The sequence below is a fragment of the Molothrus aeneus genome, chromosome 9 (genome assembly GCF_037042795.1).
Source record: "Molothrus aeneus isolate 106 chromosome 9, BPBGC_Maene_1.0, whole genome shotgun sequence".
NCBI lineage: Eukaryota > Metazoa > Chordata > Aves > Passeriformes > Icteridae > Molothrus > Molothrus aeneus.
Window position 1 is genome coordinate 29,054,081 of NC_089654.1, and position 21,310 is coordinate 29,075,390.

Below are 21,310 nucleotides of genomic sequence, written 5' to 3' on the forward strand. Positions count from 1 at the left end.
TCTGAAAAGTACAAAAGCTAAAATCCTAAGGCATTATCCCCTGAGTCCAGCACATTCTTGCTCTGAGCCTGCTCTGGAAAGCCCCAGCCAGCAAGGCCTGTGTGGGGGTATCAGTTGTTGATTTTTTTGGGTTTGGATTGAAGGTACTTGAGATAGTAATTTGTGTTTATTATTTTTTATCAGTAAAACAGTCTCAGTATTGTGAGTTTAGTAGCTTTTCATTAGAAGGCACAAAATGGCCAACAATCTCTTGTTACAAGGTCTTTTAAGACTAAATTATCCAATTAAGAACTGATACCTAGATTATTTTCACTTTTAACCCAACAAGTGATCCCAAAGAGCCCACAATGGGGACTTTTCTGCCCAATTACAAAATCCCACCCAAACCCAAGAAAGAAGCATGAAGAAGAAAGCCAGGAGGACACCCTGTGCCCTCCATCTTGCTTCCATCCACAACATACTAAAAATCCCAAAACCTCAATTTCTCACCCAGTGATACACCTACACTGCTCTCTATAATCTATTGCACACTTTTGTGAATTCTAGTCTATCTTGAAGTCTGGGAAACTTTCTCCATGAATGAGGGTCAAAGTCAGTGCTCTCCTGTGACCGTGTTCACAGGGGTCTGAGGATGAGGGAAGAGATGAGGATCTGACTCCATGTTTCACAAGGCTTGATTTATTATTTTATTATATATATTACATTAAAACTATACTAAAAGAATCGCAGAAAGGATTTCATCAGAAGGCTGGCTAAGAATAGAAAAAGAAAGAATGATAACAAAGGTTTGTGGCTCGGACTCTCTGTCTGAGCCAGCTGACTGTGATTGGCCATTAATTACAAACATCCAACATGAGCCAATCCCAGATGCACCTGTTGCATTCCACAGCAGCAGATAACCATTGGTTACATTTTGTTCCTGAGGCCTCTCAGCTTCTCAGGAGGAAAAATCCTAAGGAAAGGATTTTTTATAAAAGATGCCTGTGACACTCCCCTGGGAGTCAAGACACCCCAAAGCAGACAGAGAAATATTCCCAGTGCCCTAAATTTCCACAGCCTGCACTCCCATCTCCTCCCTTAGCCACACTGCCTCTGCCCCGTCCTCAACACCACCGAATGACCTTCCCATCCTGGGGTTTGTTTTGCTTTTCCTGCCATGCCAGGCGTGCAACGAGTTCACCACGCACGTGATGAACCTGCTGCGCGAGCAGAGCCGGACCCGGCCCATCTCGCCCAAGGAGATCGAGCGCATGGTGAGCATCATCCACCGCAAGTTCAGCTCCATCCAGATGCAGCTGAAGCAGAGCACGTGCGAGGCCGTCATGATCCTGCGCTCGCGGTTCCTGGACGCACGGTGAGCCCAAACCCCAACAAACCTTCCTGCAGTGCCCTTCGGGGTGGGAATCCACAAAATCAGAGGGTTTTGGGAAAGCTGCAAAAGGCAGGCCTCAGAGACAGCAGAACTGGGATTGCATCTGAGCAGCAGCCATGAGATTGGTCAGCAGAAAAATTATGTAAGAATGGAAAAGCAAGGACAAATAGAACAATGGTCTGTGTATTAACGCTTGTCCAGAATAACTCTCTAAGCTACAGAAAAGTTTATCTAGTGAGATATTAGGAAGGTTAAAGCTTAATAATGGAGCTCTGTGCGTTGTGTTTTAAGGCTTACAAGCAGGTATTGTATTTGAAATAAGCAAGCATTGTTTTAACCAAAGATACCCGTGCTTATAGTGGCTGGATAGAACTACTGTCAATGTGCTTTTGCTTTGTGTGATTGCTCAAAAACCTTTTAAAGTAAGTTGTAACATTAAGTTCTGTGTCTGCTGCCTGGGATGTGAGCTGGTGGCATCTTCCCATTGTCATTTAATGAGACTGATGCTGGAAAATCAAACAGCTCAAGGCACGTTCCCAGCAGCCCTGTCCCATTCATGACTTGTACACAGACCCCCAGCTGGAGGTAAATGGTTTTGTGTGAGGAGGGGAGTGTCTGGGAGGTTTGTTGGGCAGGTTTGGTTCTGGAGTAAAATGAGGGCCCAGCTGAAGGGCTCTGTCTTGAGTGTCTTGGTTTGGAAAGACAGGTGCCTGCTAAGGAAGGAGGAGCCTCCCCTGAAATGGAGAACGTAAACCCCCCCTCTCTGAATTGCTATAAATTTTATATTAAGGGACTCTCAGGCAAAAAATATGGGAGCAGGAAATAACAATTCTTTACTAGGGAAGAAAATAAAAGGATGAAATAAACAATTCAGTAAACTAAAAACAACACTGACAGAGTCAGAACCCAACCTGACACCCTGTGGGTCAGGCTGTTGGCAGCAGTCCCATTGGAAATGTGGCTCAGCCCTCCTGCAGTGTCAGGTGTGGTTCTGCTGGAGCAGGGATCCTGTAGAGATGGGTGTATTCTGCCTCTGAAGATCCAGTGGAAGAAGAGGCAGCTGCTATTCCTCTGGGGAATCCCATGGAGAAGCTGTGCTGGTGTTCCAGAATCTCCAGATTATATCCAGTTAGGAATGCTTGGCTCCTCCCTCTGGGCTCACATCTCCCAATGGGATGCTGTAGTTCTTATCAGCCATGCAGTGACAGTCAGTAGCTGTTATCAGCAGATGTTCCCCCCTCCCCAGAGGGAGGAGTGGGTGTGGAAGAGATAAGGAAAACTGCCCACTTAATAGAAGACAACTGCCATCCAGATGGCAAATAGAATACATCTTGCCTTGCAGTCTGGGACATTGAGCCAGAGGAGTTTTTTCCCTTCTTTTTTGCCAGGGTTTAGTTGAGGTGTTAGGGCATGGGTTGGACTTGATGATCTTGCAGGTCTCTTCCAACCCAGTTATTCTGGGAATTCTGTGAATTCTTTATCCCTTAGTGGTTTGTGGCTCAGCAGGGGAGGGCACTGCAGTTCAAACCATCCATGGGTGAGGCTCCCAGCTGTACCTTGAGAATTGCACATCCTGGTTTTGCTGTGGCAGAAGGAAATCCTGTGGCATATTGCAACAAACCTCTGTGGTGAAAACATGCACTTCACTTAGGGATGAAAGTTTAGCCTCCAGGCCATCCTGTCCCCCCTAGATTCCCATTCTTTTCCCACTGTTTTTATTGTCCCAGCTTTTCAAATTGCTGTAAAATTATTTTATTTCCCAAGCTGGTTAGGTGCAGACTGCAGCTTGGGCTGTAGCTTGCAATGGGGAGGAGAGGCAGCTGCACCAGGGGTACAAGGAAAGAGATGGCAGACAGGTAATAATGCCTAGGTGTGAATGGAACAGACTTCCCCAAGGATATATCCAGCTCTGCTTCCTCAGCACAGAGCTTTGCAGAGTAGCACTGTCTGTGGTCACGACAGCCAGGTGTCAGGAGTCACCTTCCCAGGTGGAGGAGCTGCATGCCAGTTTTCAGACTCTACTTTGAGCTGGAGGACACAGTGATTAATTTGAGATGGAGACTTGCTTGCTTTGAGAGGTGCTGAGAGAGCGGTGACCAGCAAGGGGCAGATCAGAAACTTCTGGCCACGAGTCTTGCACTCCATGCAAGCACAGAGGGGAGGGAGGAAAGTGAGAAACTCAAGAGTATCTAAAATTGCTTTCTATTTTTGGATCTCTGGTGCTCATTCCCTTTCCTTTTTCTTCTGTTTCCCACTCTTTCTTCACATGAAGGCGGAAGAGACGAAACTTCAACAAGCAAGCCACGGAAATCCTGAATGAGTATTTCTATTCCCATCTCAGCAACCCTTATCCCAGTGAGGAAGCCAAAGAAGAGCTAGCCAAGAAATGTGGCATCACAGTCTCACAGGTGAGAGAGCTCAAAGTTTGGACCAGTGGGAAACCTCAGCATGGGGAAGGGAATTCCAGACCTCAGACCAGTCAGCCATGTCCAGTGTTGAGCATTAAATCAGTTTAGTGCAGGTTAGTGAGAGTGGGTGGGAGTGGAGATGGCACTTGCAGATTGGAGCCATGGATGGAAAAGGAAAGTCTGAGGCCGGATTTAGGAGGTATGAAGGCTCCATGGAGCTGTGTGTGCAGCCAAGGTGTAACAACCCAGAAATGATGTGGCAGCACCCAGAGGGGCAAAGTCTCCTCAAGGAATTAGTGGCTGGCCTGGCCTGCAAGAAGAGCTTGTTCTGAAAATCCTTTCTTCAGGGGATTAAAAGCATCAGGAAGAGTTGTGCAGGTTTTACTTGATAAGATAGAATGGACAAGTCCAGGTGGGAAGGATCTGGGTGCAGCAGGTAAAGTTTGTGCTCAGTGAGGGTGGGATTTCTCAGGGTCATTTCTCTCAGTCATGACCCTTGTGCTGCAGATCATGACATCTCCCTGACTTGCACATCCCTCAGAACATGATGGTTATTAACAACAAAATGAATTATTTCCATATGTTCAAGGAAGCCACATAGTTCCTGGAGTGTGGAGCTTTGACCTGGGAGCTGCTGTGATTTGTGAGGAGCACAGCCAGCCCTTGAAACCTTCAGCCATACATTGCTCAGGCCTGCCCTTCTCTATTTCCTCTCTTTTTGGAGCAGGCTGTGTGATTGAGAGCCAGTCTTTGTGGCCTGTGGTAGGCTTGTCCTCACATGAGCTTAGCAGCCCCTCTAGGCTCCCGTGGCATTCCCTGCCTTGGGCTGCTTCCCAGCCCCAGGCACGTGCCTGCTCGTCACTTGAGTAAACTGCAGACAGCAGCAGCATCTGGTGTCCTTGTGGGAGCGTGTCTGCCTTCAGCAGGAGCAGCAGCATCCAGGGGAAGGTGTCATCACCGTGCTGAGTGCCTGCTGAGTGACTCCAGTTGCCTCCCCTGGGCTGGAAGACCCAAACGTTGCTTCTTCCCAGAGTTACCTACAGGAGACAGCACATATTGGCCTAAGTAGAGCTCCAGCTGTCCCAGTGCTTCCCCTCTCACTTCTAATTTATCTGTTCACACTTACAACTTCTCCTTTGCAAAGACAAAATGCCCAGGAGAAGTGCTGCCCTTAGGAGGGGGTTTTGAGCGTGCTGTATCAAGGCTGCTTTGTGCCTGTCTCCCTTCATCCAAGTAAGGCAGAAACAAACACACATCCAGCTCTGGTTTTGCTGAGACCAAGTGGGAACACAGGTCCCCAAGTAAGGCAGAAACAAGCACAGATTCAGGTCTGGTTCTGCTGGGACTAAGTGGGAACACAGGGATCCCATGAATGTGTGCAAGTCCTGAGCAGGCTTGATCTGACCTTGGAGTCTGACCAGATTAGGCAGGTGCTTCACAGATTTTAAAATGCAAATAGGTTGTGGTGGCTGGATATTCCAACCTCCTGCCCTGTGGTGCTCAGAATTCACCCAGGATGGGAAGAGCAGTCATGAGGAGATGTCCATGTGGGAAGATCGTGAAGGAGCACATTGTCATTAGTGACAAAGCTGGACCGAGAGGTGGAATGGAGTTCCTTGCCAACAGCACCAGCTCCTGGTGGTGCCATCCAAATGTTTGCTCCCAGATCTGGGCTGGGTGCTGATCTGAGTCTCTGCAGGTTATATTTTCTCTTTCCTGCTCTGCAGGGTTGGATACCTGTAACTCAGTAGCCATTAAATTGGTGGCTGAAGCCACTTCTGTGTGGAAGCTGCTGGATGCTCTTATAAGCACTGCAGATGGAAAGCACAGGAATAAAAGCTTATGGGTTTCAGTTAGCAGCACCAAGCCTAAGCTTTCCCTGAGATAAGGAAGAAATCATGGGCTTCAAAGGATGAATATCCATTATTGTATTCTGTGTCTTTGGCTCTTGTTTGGTTTATTTGGAAGAGGGAGCACTGATGTACTTGCTCATCAGCAAGTAAAGGGAGAATGCCCTTGGAATCTCACCAAAGGGGTTGGTCTTGCTAGCTCAAAATTGCAGCTCCAAGCAATTCTAGGAGTGTTGGAACTTTTCAGGGGAGCTGCAGCATCCTCCTCATTTGCCCATTCCCTTTATCCTGATAAGCTTTCTCAAAGAAAGTCAGGAGTGGCTGGAAGTTGTCTTCTGCTTAGACATCTGCACATAGGAAGACATTACCCTGATTCTCTGTGTTCAGTGCTGTTGAAGAAGCTGAGAGCTGCTTCTCAAGCTGTGGGGTTGAATCTTTCCCGTGTCTGAAATAGCTCAGTGTGAGATAGTGCCCACGAGTGAACAGGAATATCATCAGCATGTCTCTGAGCAAACACAGTGGAAACATATTCCACCCCTTCCCAAGGCACACACTTCTTTCCTGGGGCCAAAGTTAGGTTTTAGGAGAAGTCCTGTGCTCCTTCTCCATCCTTCCCCTGAAGTTCCTGGCTCATGCTAAACCTTGCAAAGCCAAGCTCAGTTGGACGAAGAGCATCCATTCTGGCTTTGTGCCCTGATTTCCCTCAGATGGATCAAAAGAGAGCTTTGCTGATACTGAAGCAATTCTGTGTGTCAGCCAGGCCCCAGTCAATTCTCTGATCAATCAGGGCATCTATCCCATCAAAGGGATACTGAGGAGGAGGCAAATGAAAATGACATGCACCTGTTCTCAAATTGTGCAGCTTTGGGGTCATTTGACTTTGTCATGGTTTTTTGAATCCATCTTAAGATTTTTGTGGGGTGGGTCTGGTGGTTCCTGTGGAGCAGCCCATCTATAGCAGAACCAGCTACACCCACACAAACCCAGTGCTCCCAAGGGGCTCCCATCACCTTTCCTGGGTTTGGTGTGGCACACACGAGTGGAAGGTGCTAGGAAAACTGAGGGGGGAAAGAATCTGCACTGCTTAACATGACCCAATCCACCTTCCTCACCCAGGTTTGCACTTGGCAGAACTGAAACCTTAACTTGTCCTTGTCTTCTCTTGAACTCACTCTAGGTATCAAACTGGTTTGGAAATAAGAGAATCCGGTACAAGAAGAACATAGGTAAATTTCAAGAGGAAGCCAATATTTATGCTGCCAAAACAGCTGTCACGGCTACCAACGTGTCAGCCCATGGAAGCCAGGCTAACTCACCCTCAACTCCCAATTCAGCTGGTTAGTTTTGATTTTTCTTTTATTTTTGGGTTGTCAGTGTTCGGTTTTTTGTTTGTTCTCCCCTCTCCCTCTAGTCTCTCTCTTGTTTTCTCCTTTCGGTTGTTTCAGCTTTTATTCTCTGGGTCTGGTTTGCTCACTTTTGTGGTCTTAAGAAAAAAAAACAAAAGAGGGAAATGGGTTTGGTTCGGTGGATTTTTGGGGAGGATACTTTATTTTCTTTGCTTTCTTCTCCCTATTTTCTCCTTTTTTTCACTCTTCCCCTTCCGTGTTCTGTTTTTTGTTGGAAAAAAGGATGTGATCATACCTTGTGACTGGTGGTGCTGTGGTGGGGGTTATATGCATGGATGGTGAACACAAACCAGAAAAGTGGTCCACAAACCATGGCTGGGATTGCTTGCTCTTTGGGGGGAGAAAAAGAGTACTCGAAAAGTTATTGTGTAATGATTTTATTTCACTGGGGCTGAAAGCATGAGTGATCCTAATGGACAAACCACAGCATTTCTGAGATGTCCTAGCTCATGCCATTGTGGGGCTTGTTTTGGGTAAATTTTTATCCTTTGATTTTCTTTCTGTTGTGGTTATCTCTTTTGATTGCTTACATGACAGTGTCTGGATCACCTGCAAGAGTGTGCTCTGTGTGAATTTTATTTTCCCTTTGTGTCAGTGCAATCTAGAGAAATTCATGGGTCATTCCCTTCCCCTTCCCCTCTTCCTTCCCATTTGCTGTGGTTTCCATTTGTTTGTTTTGAGAGTCAAAGGCACAGAGCACTTTGCCCAGATTTCAACTCCTCTGCTAGAGAATGATGCTCAGTTCATGCCTGCTGCCTGCTGCAAGGTTGGCCAACCCAAAAACGATCAGGGGCTGTGCATCCAAGAGCAATGGAAAACTGGGATTTGTTTAGAAGGAGAGGGGGAAAAATAACTTCATGGGTGCCATACACTTTGTAATCCATGCAAATATCTGTGTTTTCTTTTTAGGGGTGGGAGGGAAAGTGGGAATGTGCCACTCTTGAGCCTTTGAGCTGAGTGTTTGCTCACAGTGCCCTTCCATGGGGATGTGATGCTTGGTGTTATCAGAGAGGCAGGAAGGGAGCAAAGAGGATGGTGGGTAGCAGGATGTTACACAGGCCATGCAGATGCTGGCTGCCATCAGGACATGCTTCTGTAGTGAGCACAACCCTGCTTCTGCAGGTATCAGAGGAATCACACTCCAGAAACACCCCTGGCTCTGGAGGGTTTGAGAGCCAGGGGTCAAACAAAGGGAGGAAGCAGTGACGTGAGTCTCTGGCTGGGACAGTCTCTCCCACCTCTTCCTCACCCAGGGCTGTCTGCTCTGGCTCAGGTGCTCTGAGGGCTTAGGTGGATGCAGCAGAGCTCTGCAGAGACAGTTTGCTGGAGTTTTGTTTGTTTCTTTTTGGTTTAGGGATTTTTGTTCCCGTTCTCTCAACCATTGAAGATTTAACTGCATTTTCAAAAATGTCATTCTTTCCAAAGAGCTCACACAAAATACCTGTGCAGGTGGGCTTTTCTGATGTTAGCACCCCTGTAGAAAAGGCTGGAGAGGGCAGAATTGTGTGTGTGGAGGGAGAGGCCTGCTGCCTGTGATGCTGTCCTGCAGCCCACATCAGTCCAGACCAAAGAGATGCAGCTTTCCTTCTTTTCCTCTTTCTTCAGCTGGAGTCAGATCCAAAGCTCTGGAATAGCAAGGGAACAGCTTCAGATTGCCTGAGTGGGTTTGGATCTGGGCTGCACATAGGAGAGAAAGCATTTCCTCAGTGCCTGACTGGTTAAATAGTGCTCCGGAGCAAGGCTGTTTCCTCGCCTTCCCCACAGGCAGTAACGTGGTTGTTTCAGAGATAAATTGGCCAGTGCCCTGCAGTAAACAGCTGAGATAATCCCTGGATAACACTGCTCTTTCAAGAAAGGACAAACAGTCCTGTTATTAACAGGGAAAACCTGAGCTCCTGGGTCCTCTTTGTGGCTCACTTGTCTGCAGTCTGGAGTCATTGACCTCTTTTCGCGTGCCTGAAGTGTCAGCGGTGCTAAAGCAGTAAAGTGGAGCTTGCAGGCCACAGAGATCCTTCTTCTGCTTAGAGATAAAGTGTTCCTCACCTGGCCCAGGTCCCACACCCTGCCTGTAATGCTGCAGCAGTGGCAGAGCAGTGGGGAGGCCCCAGGTGCTCTGGGTCAGCTTGCAGAGGTGGTGGGTTGGGGTGCCCTTGTAGGTCCTCTCCTGAGAAGACAGCTGGAATTGTGTGGGATTTTTATCTCCTGACAGTGGAGATCCTCCCAGCTGAACCATGCAGATGTAACAGCTCAGCTGCATGGTCACATTTTGGGACAAAGACACGTCCTGAGGACATCGTGTGATCTCCCCTGCTTCAAGTTGTCCTGTAGGCCCTAGCAGCAAGAAGCAAACCTGCACATGCTAGGTCTGAAATACCTGTCTGAGAAAGACTGGGACAATTGTGTCCAGGACCATGAGCCATCAAATGTGCTGAATTCTCCAGGGAGGATCATGGAAGCTGATGAAGAGGTGAAGATGGCCAATGCTTCTCCTTTTACACTGTGGACTTCTTTATGTTCCCAGATCCTTGGCTGAGATTTTGATGAGGAAGTAGCCTGAACAAAGATAGGACTTCCTGGGAATTTGTAGGACTTCCTGGTTTAAATACATTATAGATCATGTGGAAAGAAAGTAATCAGAGGACAGGTCATGAGAAAGAAATGACCAGCAGTGCAGTCCCTGGAGGGCTGTGATGTTGGAAGAGGAGGTGGAACTGGAAGCAGTGGGACCTGGGACAGGAGCTAAATTCATTTCTGCTGTGGCCACGCAGGCCCATCTGTTCTCTCATTGATGTCCATGTTACTGGAGATCAGTGAATGGCTACAGTCAGTCAAAGAGATTGGCCACACATTGACAAGGGCAAGGATTGCATCTGTCTGGCCATCTGGCAGGTTGAGAGCAGGGTCCCCCATCCTCAGTCACCCAGGCCTGAATGTCAAACACCTTTTCATCCGGCATCGCGCAGCTGGGCTTTATCGGCCAGATGTTCAAATAAGCTGAGAAGTCTGGCTCATTTGGGCTAACAACTCCCCATCCTCACTTTGATTTCCTGGACAATCTCAGCACAAAAACCACATGGCAAATGAAAGCTGTTTTATGTGGGCAGAGCCTTTTGCCAGCTAGAGTCCTCAAGGGCCACGCACAGGTGATGGCATCCAGTGAAATCTTGAATGCAGAGCAGCCAAAATTGTCCTGAGCTGGTTTTTTTACCTGCTCATCCTTTTGTTTTGTAAAAATCTTCTTGTGAAGCTGCTGCTTGGAAATGTACTTCATCAGGCACAGGTGTCTTCTCTGCCCTCCTCCATTTGTGTCCAGAACACACCACTGGAGAGGACTCTGCTTCAGCAGAGACTGTTCTGGTCATGCCTTCACTGTCCTCAATGTTTGGCAAGTGAAAAAGAACAAATGTCCTGCTGGATCATCCCTGGCTTTTGGACCTGCACTGTGGCTTTGTCCAGCTAAGGAGCTACACAGTCCATCACCACATTCTTCCCTCATTTTGGCCACAGTATAGACACCACAAAAAGTCAGAGGAGGCATAAATCTTGTGCTCTCAATGCACGTGTGTCATTACTGTTGACTTCATCTAGGAGTCTTGTAGACATGACCAAAGTCACTTCAGAGGTTCAGCTGGATCTCTCTTGATGGTGGTAGGTGGAATGAGGCAGCAGATGAGGATGGATTGATTTCAGCTCCACTGAACACCATTACCCTGTTTGTTTATTTGTGGTACCATTTGAATTGTCAGATACTTTAGAGAAAAGTACTCACTAGAGGTCCTGGAGAATTGGCGGTAGAAATTGAGACTGTCAGAACACAGAAGACATCAGAGAAGCTCTCTTAAGAGCTGAAAAAGTGATTCAAAAGATACCAATGGTCAAGTTTGTGAAGACTTTTGAAATGGAGGCAAAATTGAGGTGGGCTTTGCTCATCAGAGGTGTTAGGGGTGGAAGAAATCTCTTAGAAGGTGTTGTTTTGATGTAGGCTTTCACCCAGGGCAAGATTTGACTGCCAGAGTTTGCTCAGACATTTCCAGCACTCTTTCTAAAGCTGGTGCTGATAGAAACTCAACACCAAGGAATAGTGGGGATAAGTCTTGGTGTTAAAAAGATGTCTGGATGCTGAAGATGAAACACTCTTTCATGCTGCTGTAACCATGGGTTTTCTGATAGATTTTTTTATCTACCCACAATAATTCCAGGGACTTCCATGCCAAGATCAGAGCGCTTTCCTCCTGGGCTCACATTTTCAAAAATGTGAAGAGCAGTGGAAAATTGGGATTGAGAAGCTCAAAGATGAGCTTCTCTCATTTACAACCTCTCAATTCCTAAGGAACCCCAGACCAAATTACAACCACTCAAAAAGCCTCTCGTGCATTCAGGAAAGGATCCTTTCAGAGGAACAGGTTAGATTTACAGTGGGGCCTCCTCTGGTGGAAGGAGACTTGAGTTGTATTCCTGGATCTTATCTCTGTGGAGGATATCCCAGTCTAAATTTTCAAGGCTCTTCACTCTGCTGCCCCCTCTCCCAGCTGGGTGCATCAGCCCCTCTTAGCTGTGTCTCAGGCTTTGGGCTGCTGTGATTTGGGGCGTGGTGAGTGCAGAGACAGTGAGTGCTGAAGCAGCAGCAGCAGCGTGGCAGTGCAGAGGGCTCTGCAATTACAGCTCTGATCCAAATGCATCCATACATGGGGGCCATTGCTATGCGCATATTTATCTCTGCATCCACATCAGCAGCAAGACATATTTACTGTTTAGATATGCACATATATTGTAAAAACACCCCTTGCCAATAGCAGTGTATATCTTGTAAGTGACATTTCCAGCGCTCCTCATGATTTCCAAGACACCGTCGCTCTTCAGAACTAGAGTTTGTGGCTGTTTGTTTATTTTTATTTCCTCCCTCCCAGTCTCAATTTTATGGCCAGGTTTGTTAAGTTTCAATAAAATATCAGTTAAGTTTATGGCATTTTTATTTGTTATTGTTGTTGTAATTTTCTTTTGGTAGGGGAAGGTGGGATGAAATGTTGCTCAGCTGGGGGCAGAGTGATGGCAGTGCCATGCCAGGTGCTTAGGGATTCCAGAGTCCTCTCTCCAGCTCTGCCACTGATTATTTGTGTGATCTCAAAGATTTCTGCTCACCTCAAAAGAGGAGGGAAATATTCTCTGCCTCTTGTGAGTGGTAGCTGCAGAGTCTTTTGGTTCTCAGCAGCAGAAAACGGGGTCGGAAGCATCTTTGTGTGTGTGAAACGTGCCCATCTTCACGCTTAAAGTTGAGCACTGTCAGGGTGGGCTGGCCCCAGTCTGCCAGCTCATTTCTCTAGGCTTTTTGCCTTCAAAGTGGCAAGTAACCTGAGAGGTTGGGAAGTGACAGGAGCCCTTTGCCAGCTGAGCAGAGGAGGTGATGGTTACAGCTGCCTCCTGACTAGTCCCGGCTATTTTACGCAGCGCTGTGGGATTGCTCTCTGGAACAGGTTGGGCAGGTTGACAGTGAGCACAGACAATGAGCTATTCCTGGCTTCACAGAGCTCCAGTGGGAGGGTCCTGATCCAAGACTCACTGTGCTCAAGATGAGTCTTTCTCTTGACTGTCTTGGGTGTTGTATTTAGCAGTGATGTTTCTGCTTTCCTTGGATTCTGAGAACTGACAAAAGAGCTGGTGGTCACTAAGAGAGCAGCAGAGAATGTAGTGAATATAAAGTCTCCAGCATAGCCCTCCCACCTGCTCCCTGACCTCTGTCAGAGGTGGCTTCCTTCAGAGGAGCCTTCCTGGTCCACCTCCAGGGTGCAGCTGGGGTCTGTCCCTGCTTCCTCCCTGTCCAGCAAAGGGAGGGGGATTGCCAGGCATTTCTCAGAGCGTGCACATGAGCCATAGTTGGGCAATTCCACCAGGACTGTGGTTGCCAGTGTTCCAAGCTGGAAATGGCAGCGTAGATGATGAGAGTATATTTGGGACTGGAGCTGAGAGCATAGCTGACCTGGGCCCCTGAAGTCTCTCCTTTCCAAGGCTAACGTCATGTATAACTAAACCTTGCACGTTGAGCTGTCTCACACTTAACGCGCTGATCTGCACGATAAATTCTGAAATAATCCCATAAAACCTTTTTATTTATTTTTAACCCCCTTGCTGCCTTCCCTGCCTTACAGTTACATGATGGGTTTTTTTCTTCTGTTGAGTGGTTGAGGAGGTGCTCAGATATCTCTTGAAGCTGGAGGCATAAAACTTTTATTTCTGCAAAGGCGGGATTTATTTTCTCTTTTCATTTATGATTTTTTTTCTCCTGATCCCACCCAGTTGTCTTCATTGTTACAGTTTTTTAGTGTAACACCGGCGACTGGTGCATGCAGTGGGGAATTTGCTTCCAGAGCTTGTTCTTCTGGGGCAGCTGGCCCAGGAGGGCTGTGACACCCTTGTCTTCTCTCACAATGAAAGACTTTTGCCAGCGTGATGGGCACTGGGAGTTTAACCGAGATGCCTTCATATTTTATGAGCCTTTTCTCCTGGTGCTCGGCAGTTCCCAGCATTGATGGGTTCCTGATGTCCTGAAGGCAAACCCCATGCAGAACTCCCTCATAGAGCCCCACGTGGCTCAGCCAAAGCTCCAGCTGTGGGGCTGGATGGGCTCTGGATGTCTCACCCTGCAGGGAGCAGTTCGGGCTAGAATTACCCACCCTGTCTGAGCTTCTCAGCATGGGCTTGGTTCACCTGCTGCAAAGGCTTCTGCTCTTGATAGCAGGGCTTGTCTGGGTAGTTCTGGTCTCTAGTACAGTCTGCTGGGTGGACACCTCCAACAACTGGGATCCTTCAGAGCTGTCTGAAGGATTCTGATGCTGTCCGAGTCCTCCAGGCTGTATTTTGTTTGTCTCAGTCAAAAGCATGAAGAATTCTTCCTCCAGCTGAGGAGCTGTTGAAGAATGTTCTTGGCATTGAGCTGTAACAACATGTGGCTTTGAATAACCTCAAGAGTGCATCCTTTTTTTTTTTTTTGCTTGCTCTGTTCTTCATACTACTAACCTGACTGTGTGTTTTTGTTTTTGTGGTTGCTTTGCATGTTGTTCCTTCCTCTTGGCTGAGAGTCATGGGGTGGATCTTTTTCCTTTCTGTGATTCAGGTGCCTCACTCTTTCCTTTCCAGGTTCTTCCAGTTCTTTTAACATGTCAAACTCTGGAGACTTGTTCATGAGCGTGCAGTCTCTCAATGGGGATTCTTACCAAGGGGCCCAGGTTGGAGCCAACGTGCAGTCACAGGTAGGGACCCATCCGATGTACTGCCAGTGAATGCATTAGTGTTGGAGGAGCCTTTGATTGTATTGGCACTTCTCCCTCCCGTCTGAAAAGAGCAAATCTCAACCAGCACAAATCAACCAACCAACACTTTAAAAAAAAAGGCAAACCAAACCAAAAAACCAACCAACCAACCAAAAAAAAAAAAAGGCAATAGGAACAACCACTAAAAAAAGAAAAAAGAAAAAACCAAACCAAAAAACAATCCAAAAGAAACCAAAACCAAACACCAAACCAAACCAACAACCATGGTCTTGAGGAGACTTGCCCACACTTTGTGAATGCATTTGGCTCTGGCTTGATAGTTGTACTAGGAGGAGAGAAGGTGTAGAAGAACAGGCACAAACTCAAAAAAAGCAGCTCAGGTTTAGGTTCTGCTTGCTTTATTCTTCCAAGGGAATGGGCCAGATGTTTGGACTGGTGTCTCGTTTTCCAAGACTTCCACTTACTCCTTTGATGCCAAACTAGGTGTCTGCTGAAAGGCAATAAATGTTCAAATATGTAGATAATTTTTTTTAATTTATTTTTTTATAATTAAAAGCCACCCTTGACCATCTCCCCACCTCCCCAAAGAACAGGCACTCACACCACCCCTGTACATGCCAGGAGGAGAGAGCAAGGGAGCTTTGAGCAGCAATACTGAAACATCAACCCATGCTTGGGGCAAAAAGAAAGAATTTTAAATAGCCAGGATCTCACTCAGATCTCCCACCTCCCATCTGATGTCCAGATATGCCACGAGTCCCTCTCTGGCATCTAAGGCTCTGTTCTGTGCTGAGAGATGACAGCCACTCTGACACTTCTGCATTGGGCAAGGAGAACTCTCTAAAGCTGAGGCTGCTCCCCCCTGGGGCTGGATGAGGAGCACACATCATCCACAGGCGGTGAGACGTGCTCACCACATGTGCCACTGCTGGGGCTGGGCTGGGGTGTGAGGGAGAGGAACGGGGCACCCAGAGGAGAGCTGCTGGTGCCTTTGCCATGGTAGGTATATTTCCTTTCTGGGCCCTCCACAGTGGAGGCGCTCAGCCAACTCCAAAGATCTCCTTCTGCTGCCGTGAGCAGTGCTTGGGGTCAGGGGTGGAAGGGGGTCGGGTAGGAAGGTGGGTCTTTGAGCACGATGCTGGAGATGGCTGCAACAGTGTGCTCCAGGAGATGCCACCCCGCACTTGTCATGCTGTTCTCCCTCCCCACTCTCTTTGCCAAAGGACATGGGACCAAGGAGAGTGTGACAGGGCTGCTGGGGCGGGCAGGGGATGGTGAGGGAGGCAGGAGAGGTCCTCTGGCTCATTTCTCTCCACAAGACCAGCTGCGGCTCTCTTTGATCCCTCTTCGAACGTACACCTTTATTTTTATTACGATGGTGACCATGATCATTGTTATCCGTGTTTGTTTGCTTTTATCTTGCCAAAGATGAATGGAAGCAGCTTTGGCCACTAACCTTTCCTTCCCTCTAATTTGTGTCTTTGTTGTTGTTGGTCTGTTTAGGTGGATACCCTTCGCCATGTTATCAGCCAGACAGGAGGATACAGTGACGGACTCGCGGCAAGTCAGATGTATAGTCCGCAGGGCATCAGTGTAAGAAAAAAAAACAGGCTCGGGTTCTGGTCTTTTGGGTTGTTTTTTGGTTTTTTTTATCATTTTTGTTCTCTCACTACCAATTATTTCAAAGCCATAGGGCTCGGAATGCCACTTAGTAGGACTTGTCTTTGCTTTTACGGTCACCTAGTTTATTGCTTCAGTATCGGTCACGCCAGCGGCGCAGCTTTGCCCACAAAAAAAGTGGCGGTGGCGGGGCAGGCAGCGTGCAGGCAGCTGGCGTCTCACACTGTCACAGCCCATCAGTGTCCCCCCGCCACCTGCGGCCACGCACGGAGCTGCTAAACAGGTGACACCTCCCGTAGCCATGGTGGGCAATGTCACCGCAAACGAGGTGGCTCCATGCTGGTGGCACCACCCTGGATGGTTAAAAATAACCCATCCCCGGCCAGGGTCCGAGAGCGCGGCGGCGATGCGGGCACAGCGGCGATGGCGGTTGCGAATAAAAGGAGGAAAAAAGCCCACAAAGCCAACCAGCATCAACCCAAGGAAACCTCGCCCAAGCGGGCTGGGGGAGGATGCGAGGGGGAGGGCGGTCTCTGGAGCATCTTCTCCTTGTTCTTGGGTGCGCTGGCGGGTTCTGACTAGCATGAAAATTCGTAGCGACAAGCTGTGTCGCACAGGGGGAAATCGATCAGACACACACAAGGAGAACCCAGTGTAGATTCGGGACAGCAATCCAACTTCATTTCTCAGATCAATCGTCCACCCTCTCAGCGGCAGTGACAGCAAGCTGGGAGAGGAGGGCAGCCTGGAAAAGGAGGCTGTGAGCGCTGAGTGGGTGGTGGCAGCAGTGTCCGGGGTGGCACAGAGGAGGAGGCAGCTGGCCCTGGACATGGGGACGCCGATGGTTGAGATAGCCTTGAACTGGTCAGAGAGGCGATTATCCTCTGGGTGGGATGGTGGTGATCCTCTGGGTGGGATGGTGGTGATCCTCTGGGTGGGATGGTGGTGACCCCAGCACGGTGCCATCACCAGCCGGTCCCATCACTCTCCAGTCCACTGGGCCATTTGTCACCTGGTGTGTGACCATCTTGCAGGACGGCCACCACCCGCATGCAGAGAGGGGTGCCCTGGGACGGGGGGCTCTGCTCCCCTCTCCTGCAGGCACCAGGGCTTAGTGGGCGGCTTGACATCAGGAGGCAGAGGCAGGGAGGATTTGTGAAGTAATGTAATTGAACATGTGCAGATAATTATGTCTCATTACATAAGCCCCTTGCAAAAACGGCACTTGGAAATGCCACATGAAAGAGCCTATCGTTCCGCATTAATTTCTCCGTGTGCTGAATTTATTCCCTTTCTGGCTTTTTAATACTTGGAGAGTAAATGAATCGCAGGCTGATCATGATAAGAGATGATACTTTTGTATAAATTAAAATACCCCCAAGGAAAGAGGCTGAGCTGATTACAGTTGCAGTTGGCTTGGAAAATAACAGTGGGCTGGGTTAAGCCAAAATTTGGGGGGGAGAGTTGCTGCTGAGGATTTTGAGGCAGGGAGGGGGTAATTGGGGAGAGGAGAAGGAAGAGAGAGCAAAAACTCAAAAGCTGAATAGGACAAGGAGAGCTGGGCTGGTGTTTCTGGCTGTGGTTCTTTTTGGGATAATCAGTGTTCCTATGAGGACTGGTGAACTGAGAGTGGCAGGGGCTTGGCAGTTCCCTCTGTGCATCCCAAACAGGGACCTGGCACGTTTGGCATCCCTTGTCTTCTCAGGCTGGTTTTCAGGGAGGGCAGGAGCCCAAACTGACCCATACTGGATGTTGTCAAGAGAGGGGCAGGTTGGCAAAGGGACACTGCACCCTGTGGGTGACTCCTCAATTCCCCATAAAGCTGTGGTAGGCATGGGGAATGAGGCAGGGAGTCCAGAGCTGAGCAGACAGTTTAGGAAGCACCTTCTGGATTGTCTGTTTGTTTGCCCTGTATCCCACCCAGGGATGGGATGTCTCTTTAAGTCTTCCCACCCATTGAGGTCCCAGTTTGTGCACCCTGAGGTGTGGCTGCCCTTTTGGAAGCATTGGTGCTGGGGATCTCTTCAATGCAGGCAGGGTGACTGTGTCCATCAGGCAGGCAGGGCTTCCCTGCCTTTCCCTGAACCCTTCCATGGCGGGGCAGAGCTGACTGTGACACACAAAGCTGCCGTCCCCACATCACCCGAGCGTCCCCGTGAGCTGCTGGCAGGAGATGAGCCGAAACCCAGTCAGGAGCCCTGTCACAATGATGTCTGCACGGGGCTGAGGTTAAGCCATCCCTGGAGCCCCTCAGCACCGGGCAGTCAGCGGCAGGTTGCCCAGCTCCACTGCTGGAAACCTTGGCAGGAGAGACAGCGCTCGGGGTTTGCCTTCCTTGATGGAGGATGAATTTTTAAATGCGTGTAAGTCGTGACAGCTGAGGAGAGGGATCTACCCACAGCCCAGTTCCCTGGGAGGCTGTGCTGCTGTGGCTGACAGGCTGCTCCGAGGGCGGGAAGGGCTGGAGCTGGTTCTGCATCGTTAGCAGGATAATGGGCAATGTCCCAGCCATCACCAGTGCTGTGACCCACGGCAGAGGCAGAGGGAGAACTGAGCCTTCTGCACAGGTGGGGACAGCACCGCTCCCAGCAAGGGATGGGGACACTCTGACAGTGGAGGAGCTGTCCTGTGGATACCCAGCCTTGGGTCATGCTGAGAAGAAGGAGGGACCTCCCCTCCTTTCAAGAGGTTTGGAGTGAGAGCCACCCCTTTTGGCAAGCTTAGAGGCTGTAGGGTTTTGCACCGTGAGGTGAGATTTGTCAAATGTTAAATCCTTTTGGGAGGTTTGGGGGTTTGAGCCACCCCTTTTGGCAAACTTTGAGGCTGTTTTGAGGGTTTTGCACCGTGAGGTGAGATTTGTCAAATGTTAAATCCTTTTGGGAGGTTTGGGGGTTTGAGCCACCCCTTTTGGCAAACTTTGAGGCTGTTTTGAGGGTTTTGCACCGTGAGGTGAGAGTTGTTAAATGTCTGGGCTGTCTGGACAGTGTTTGTTCATGGGGGTCCATGTGTATCCAGGAGGTCCCCCAAGAGCAGGGATTTCAAAGCATTTAGGAAAGCTCAGGTGCTGTTGGGTTCCAGTAGAAGTTGGATGTTTATGGCCACAGTCCTCTGGAGTGTCCTACCCCAAAACATCACCTTTCCTGCTGCTGGCCCATGGCTGTAAATCCACCAAGTGTTCTACTTCCCCCATATGCTACTGAAGGAGTGAACTATAGTCATCTTAAAGCCTTTCAGAAATTTGATTTTGGACTTAATTTAGTTTACGGATGATTTAAACGTGTAAAATGACGAGCTGTTTCTAAAGTTCATCAGAGAGTGAAGGTTTTGATTTAAAACTGCTGCTGTGCAGACCTGTGCCTGCTCACAGAGCAGCGTGTGTGTGACCTGGATGGTGGTGACCAGTGGCAGGGTGTGACAGGGAGTTTGGATCCACTTTTGTCAGCAAGGATTGGTAAAAGAAGAAGCTGAGAGCTCCTTATTTAACCTGAGATCTTTTGCTCTAAAAAGCTGAGCCTTGGGAAAAAAGTTGTTGCTCTGTTCCTCAGCCAGCTGCAGTTCACCATCGTGGTCAAGTTTTGGTTTATGGTCCTGACCACACCAGGAATGGAATTATGGAATTTGGTCTGGCAGGGCTTCAGTGACAGGCTCCATCCATAAGGGATGCCTTGGTGTGTTCTGATGGCCATGGATGCCTGGCCATGACCCTGGGGAAGGGATGTCCTGACCAGGCTGGATTCTCTGGTGTGTGAGAAGACCTTCAGTGCATATTGTGAGGAGGTCCTGATAAAGCTCTTAGGAGCTCAGAGGTCTGAAAAGGCATTGAGGCTGCTCTGTCAGACTGGCTGGTAACTGGGGTGTTTGGAGGCTGTTCTGACACCCTGTGCCATTGCTGGGGGGACTAGGATTTGGTCACAGGAGGTGGGGTGCTGAGACAGCCTCCTTGCTAAGCAGGAGTCGATAAAAATTGGCAGAAAGTCATCTCCCAGCCCCACGTAGGAGGCCTGGGCAGGGAGCCAGCCAGACTTGCTGGAGGTGACAAAAATGCTGAGACCTGTGGAATTGGGCATCAAAACCAGTTACTTCAGCAGTCTTTCACTGGGGCTCCATATTTGGACAGTCACCAAGGCTTTGCCTGTGCTCTGGCACCAGAAGGTGACATCTGAAAAGATGTCCTGGAGACCACTGCTCTGTCTTTGGCATCTGCCCCTCCTGAAGAAGTCACAGCCATGTGCAGGGGCTCTGCAATGAGGAGCAGCCTCCTCAGAAGACTCCCTTGTCTTTGAGGGAGATCCCAACTGATTTACTACAGTCAAACCCCAGGGCATTCCTTGCTTGGAAGACATGGAGCCATCTGGGTGGGACTGGATGGATCCCACATGTGGCTTGGTCCATGCAGCGATGGAGTGAACTCCAGGATGAGCGGGGATGGTTCCTGCACGCCCTCTGCCTGGGGAAGGATCCAGCCTCCTCATGGAGGACTTTTCCATACCAAAGGATGGTATCAAGATGTCGCAGCCAACCTTGGGTCAGAACCAACCTTGGGTCCTCCTTTCTGTCACTTGACCCACAACTTACGGCCTTCCCAGGCCACACTGGCTTCTCCCCAGTGTCCCCTTGACTTCCCAGTTGAATGCAACCAAGGTTGTGTTCAGCCACACAAACTCCTGAAACACAGGAAGTCTCATTCCCAATCTGCAGTGCCTTCCAAGGATTTTGGGTGCTGAACGTGAAGCCACCGCTCGATTGCTTCTGTGGCTGGCAGGCAAAAAAGAAAAAGGCTAAAAATAGTTGAGCACAATAGGGCCAGAGCCCTGCTCCTCCACAGGCCCCCACTGCTCTCCTCTCCCCCCTCCTGCTCCTGTAACGACCCTGCAAACACTAAATGGCATCTGAGTGCATTAAGCAGCAAACTCTCCGGTGACATAGCAATTACGGCTCTGAAATAGATTTGGTGCGTCACGCAAGATAAGGGTTTTGAAAGTTTCTGTTGTGATTATAGCTTGTAACTCCAACAAATAACAGGCTTGGTAATAAGAGGCTGCCAGCACAGCTATTGTGGTTCTCTCTCACTGATGGCACGTAAATTGCTATTAATGTCCTAAGTGTACTTGAATATGCCAGTCTCGGGGCGGCGGAGTTGGCTCTGTGTCTCTCTTTACGCGGCCTGTCATTGTCAGGCTGATAATCTACAGTAATTGCTGCCTCTTGCAGCAGTCCAAGATGTGTAAGGGTGGGTATTGCCTCCTGGGGAGAGCAGGGATGGTGGGTCAGGGCCTGGCTCTGGGTGGGAGCTGGTGGGGGCAGTGGGCATGGGGTACACGGGGCTGGTGATGCTCGGGCATCGTCTGGTGTCACCTTGCACCCGAGGTGGTGCAGAGTGGGTTTGCTA

The 21,310-nt window shown here is 49.1% G+C and overlaps 1 protein-coding gene across 2 annotated transcripts in view; it reads left to right on the top strand.

The window, feature by feature from the left end:
• Positions 1–21,310, top strand: part of PBX1 (PBX homeobox 1) — a 133,877-nt gene that overhangs the window by 106,495 nt on the left and 6,072 nt on the right. The window contains exons 4-8 of one of the 2 annotated variants that reach the window (XM_066555214.1): positions 1,164–1,354; positions 3,645–3,780; positions 6,808–6,967; positions 14,168–14,280; positions 15,805–15,894. In XM_066555214.1, the coding sequence (XP_066411311.1) occupies positions 1,164–1,354; positions 3,645–3,780; positions 6,808–6,967; positions 14,168–14,280; positions 15,805–15,894 (690 nt within the window). The remainder of the gene's footprint in view (positions 1–1,163; positions 1,355–3,644; positions 3,781–6,807; positions 6,968–14,167; positions 14,281–15,804; positions 15,895–21,310) is intronic. The other variant, XM_066555215.1, reaches the window with a different exon arrangement.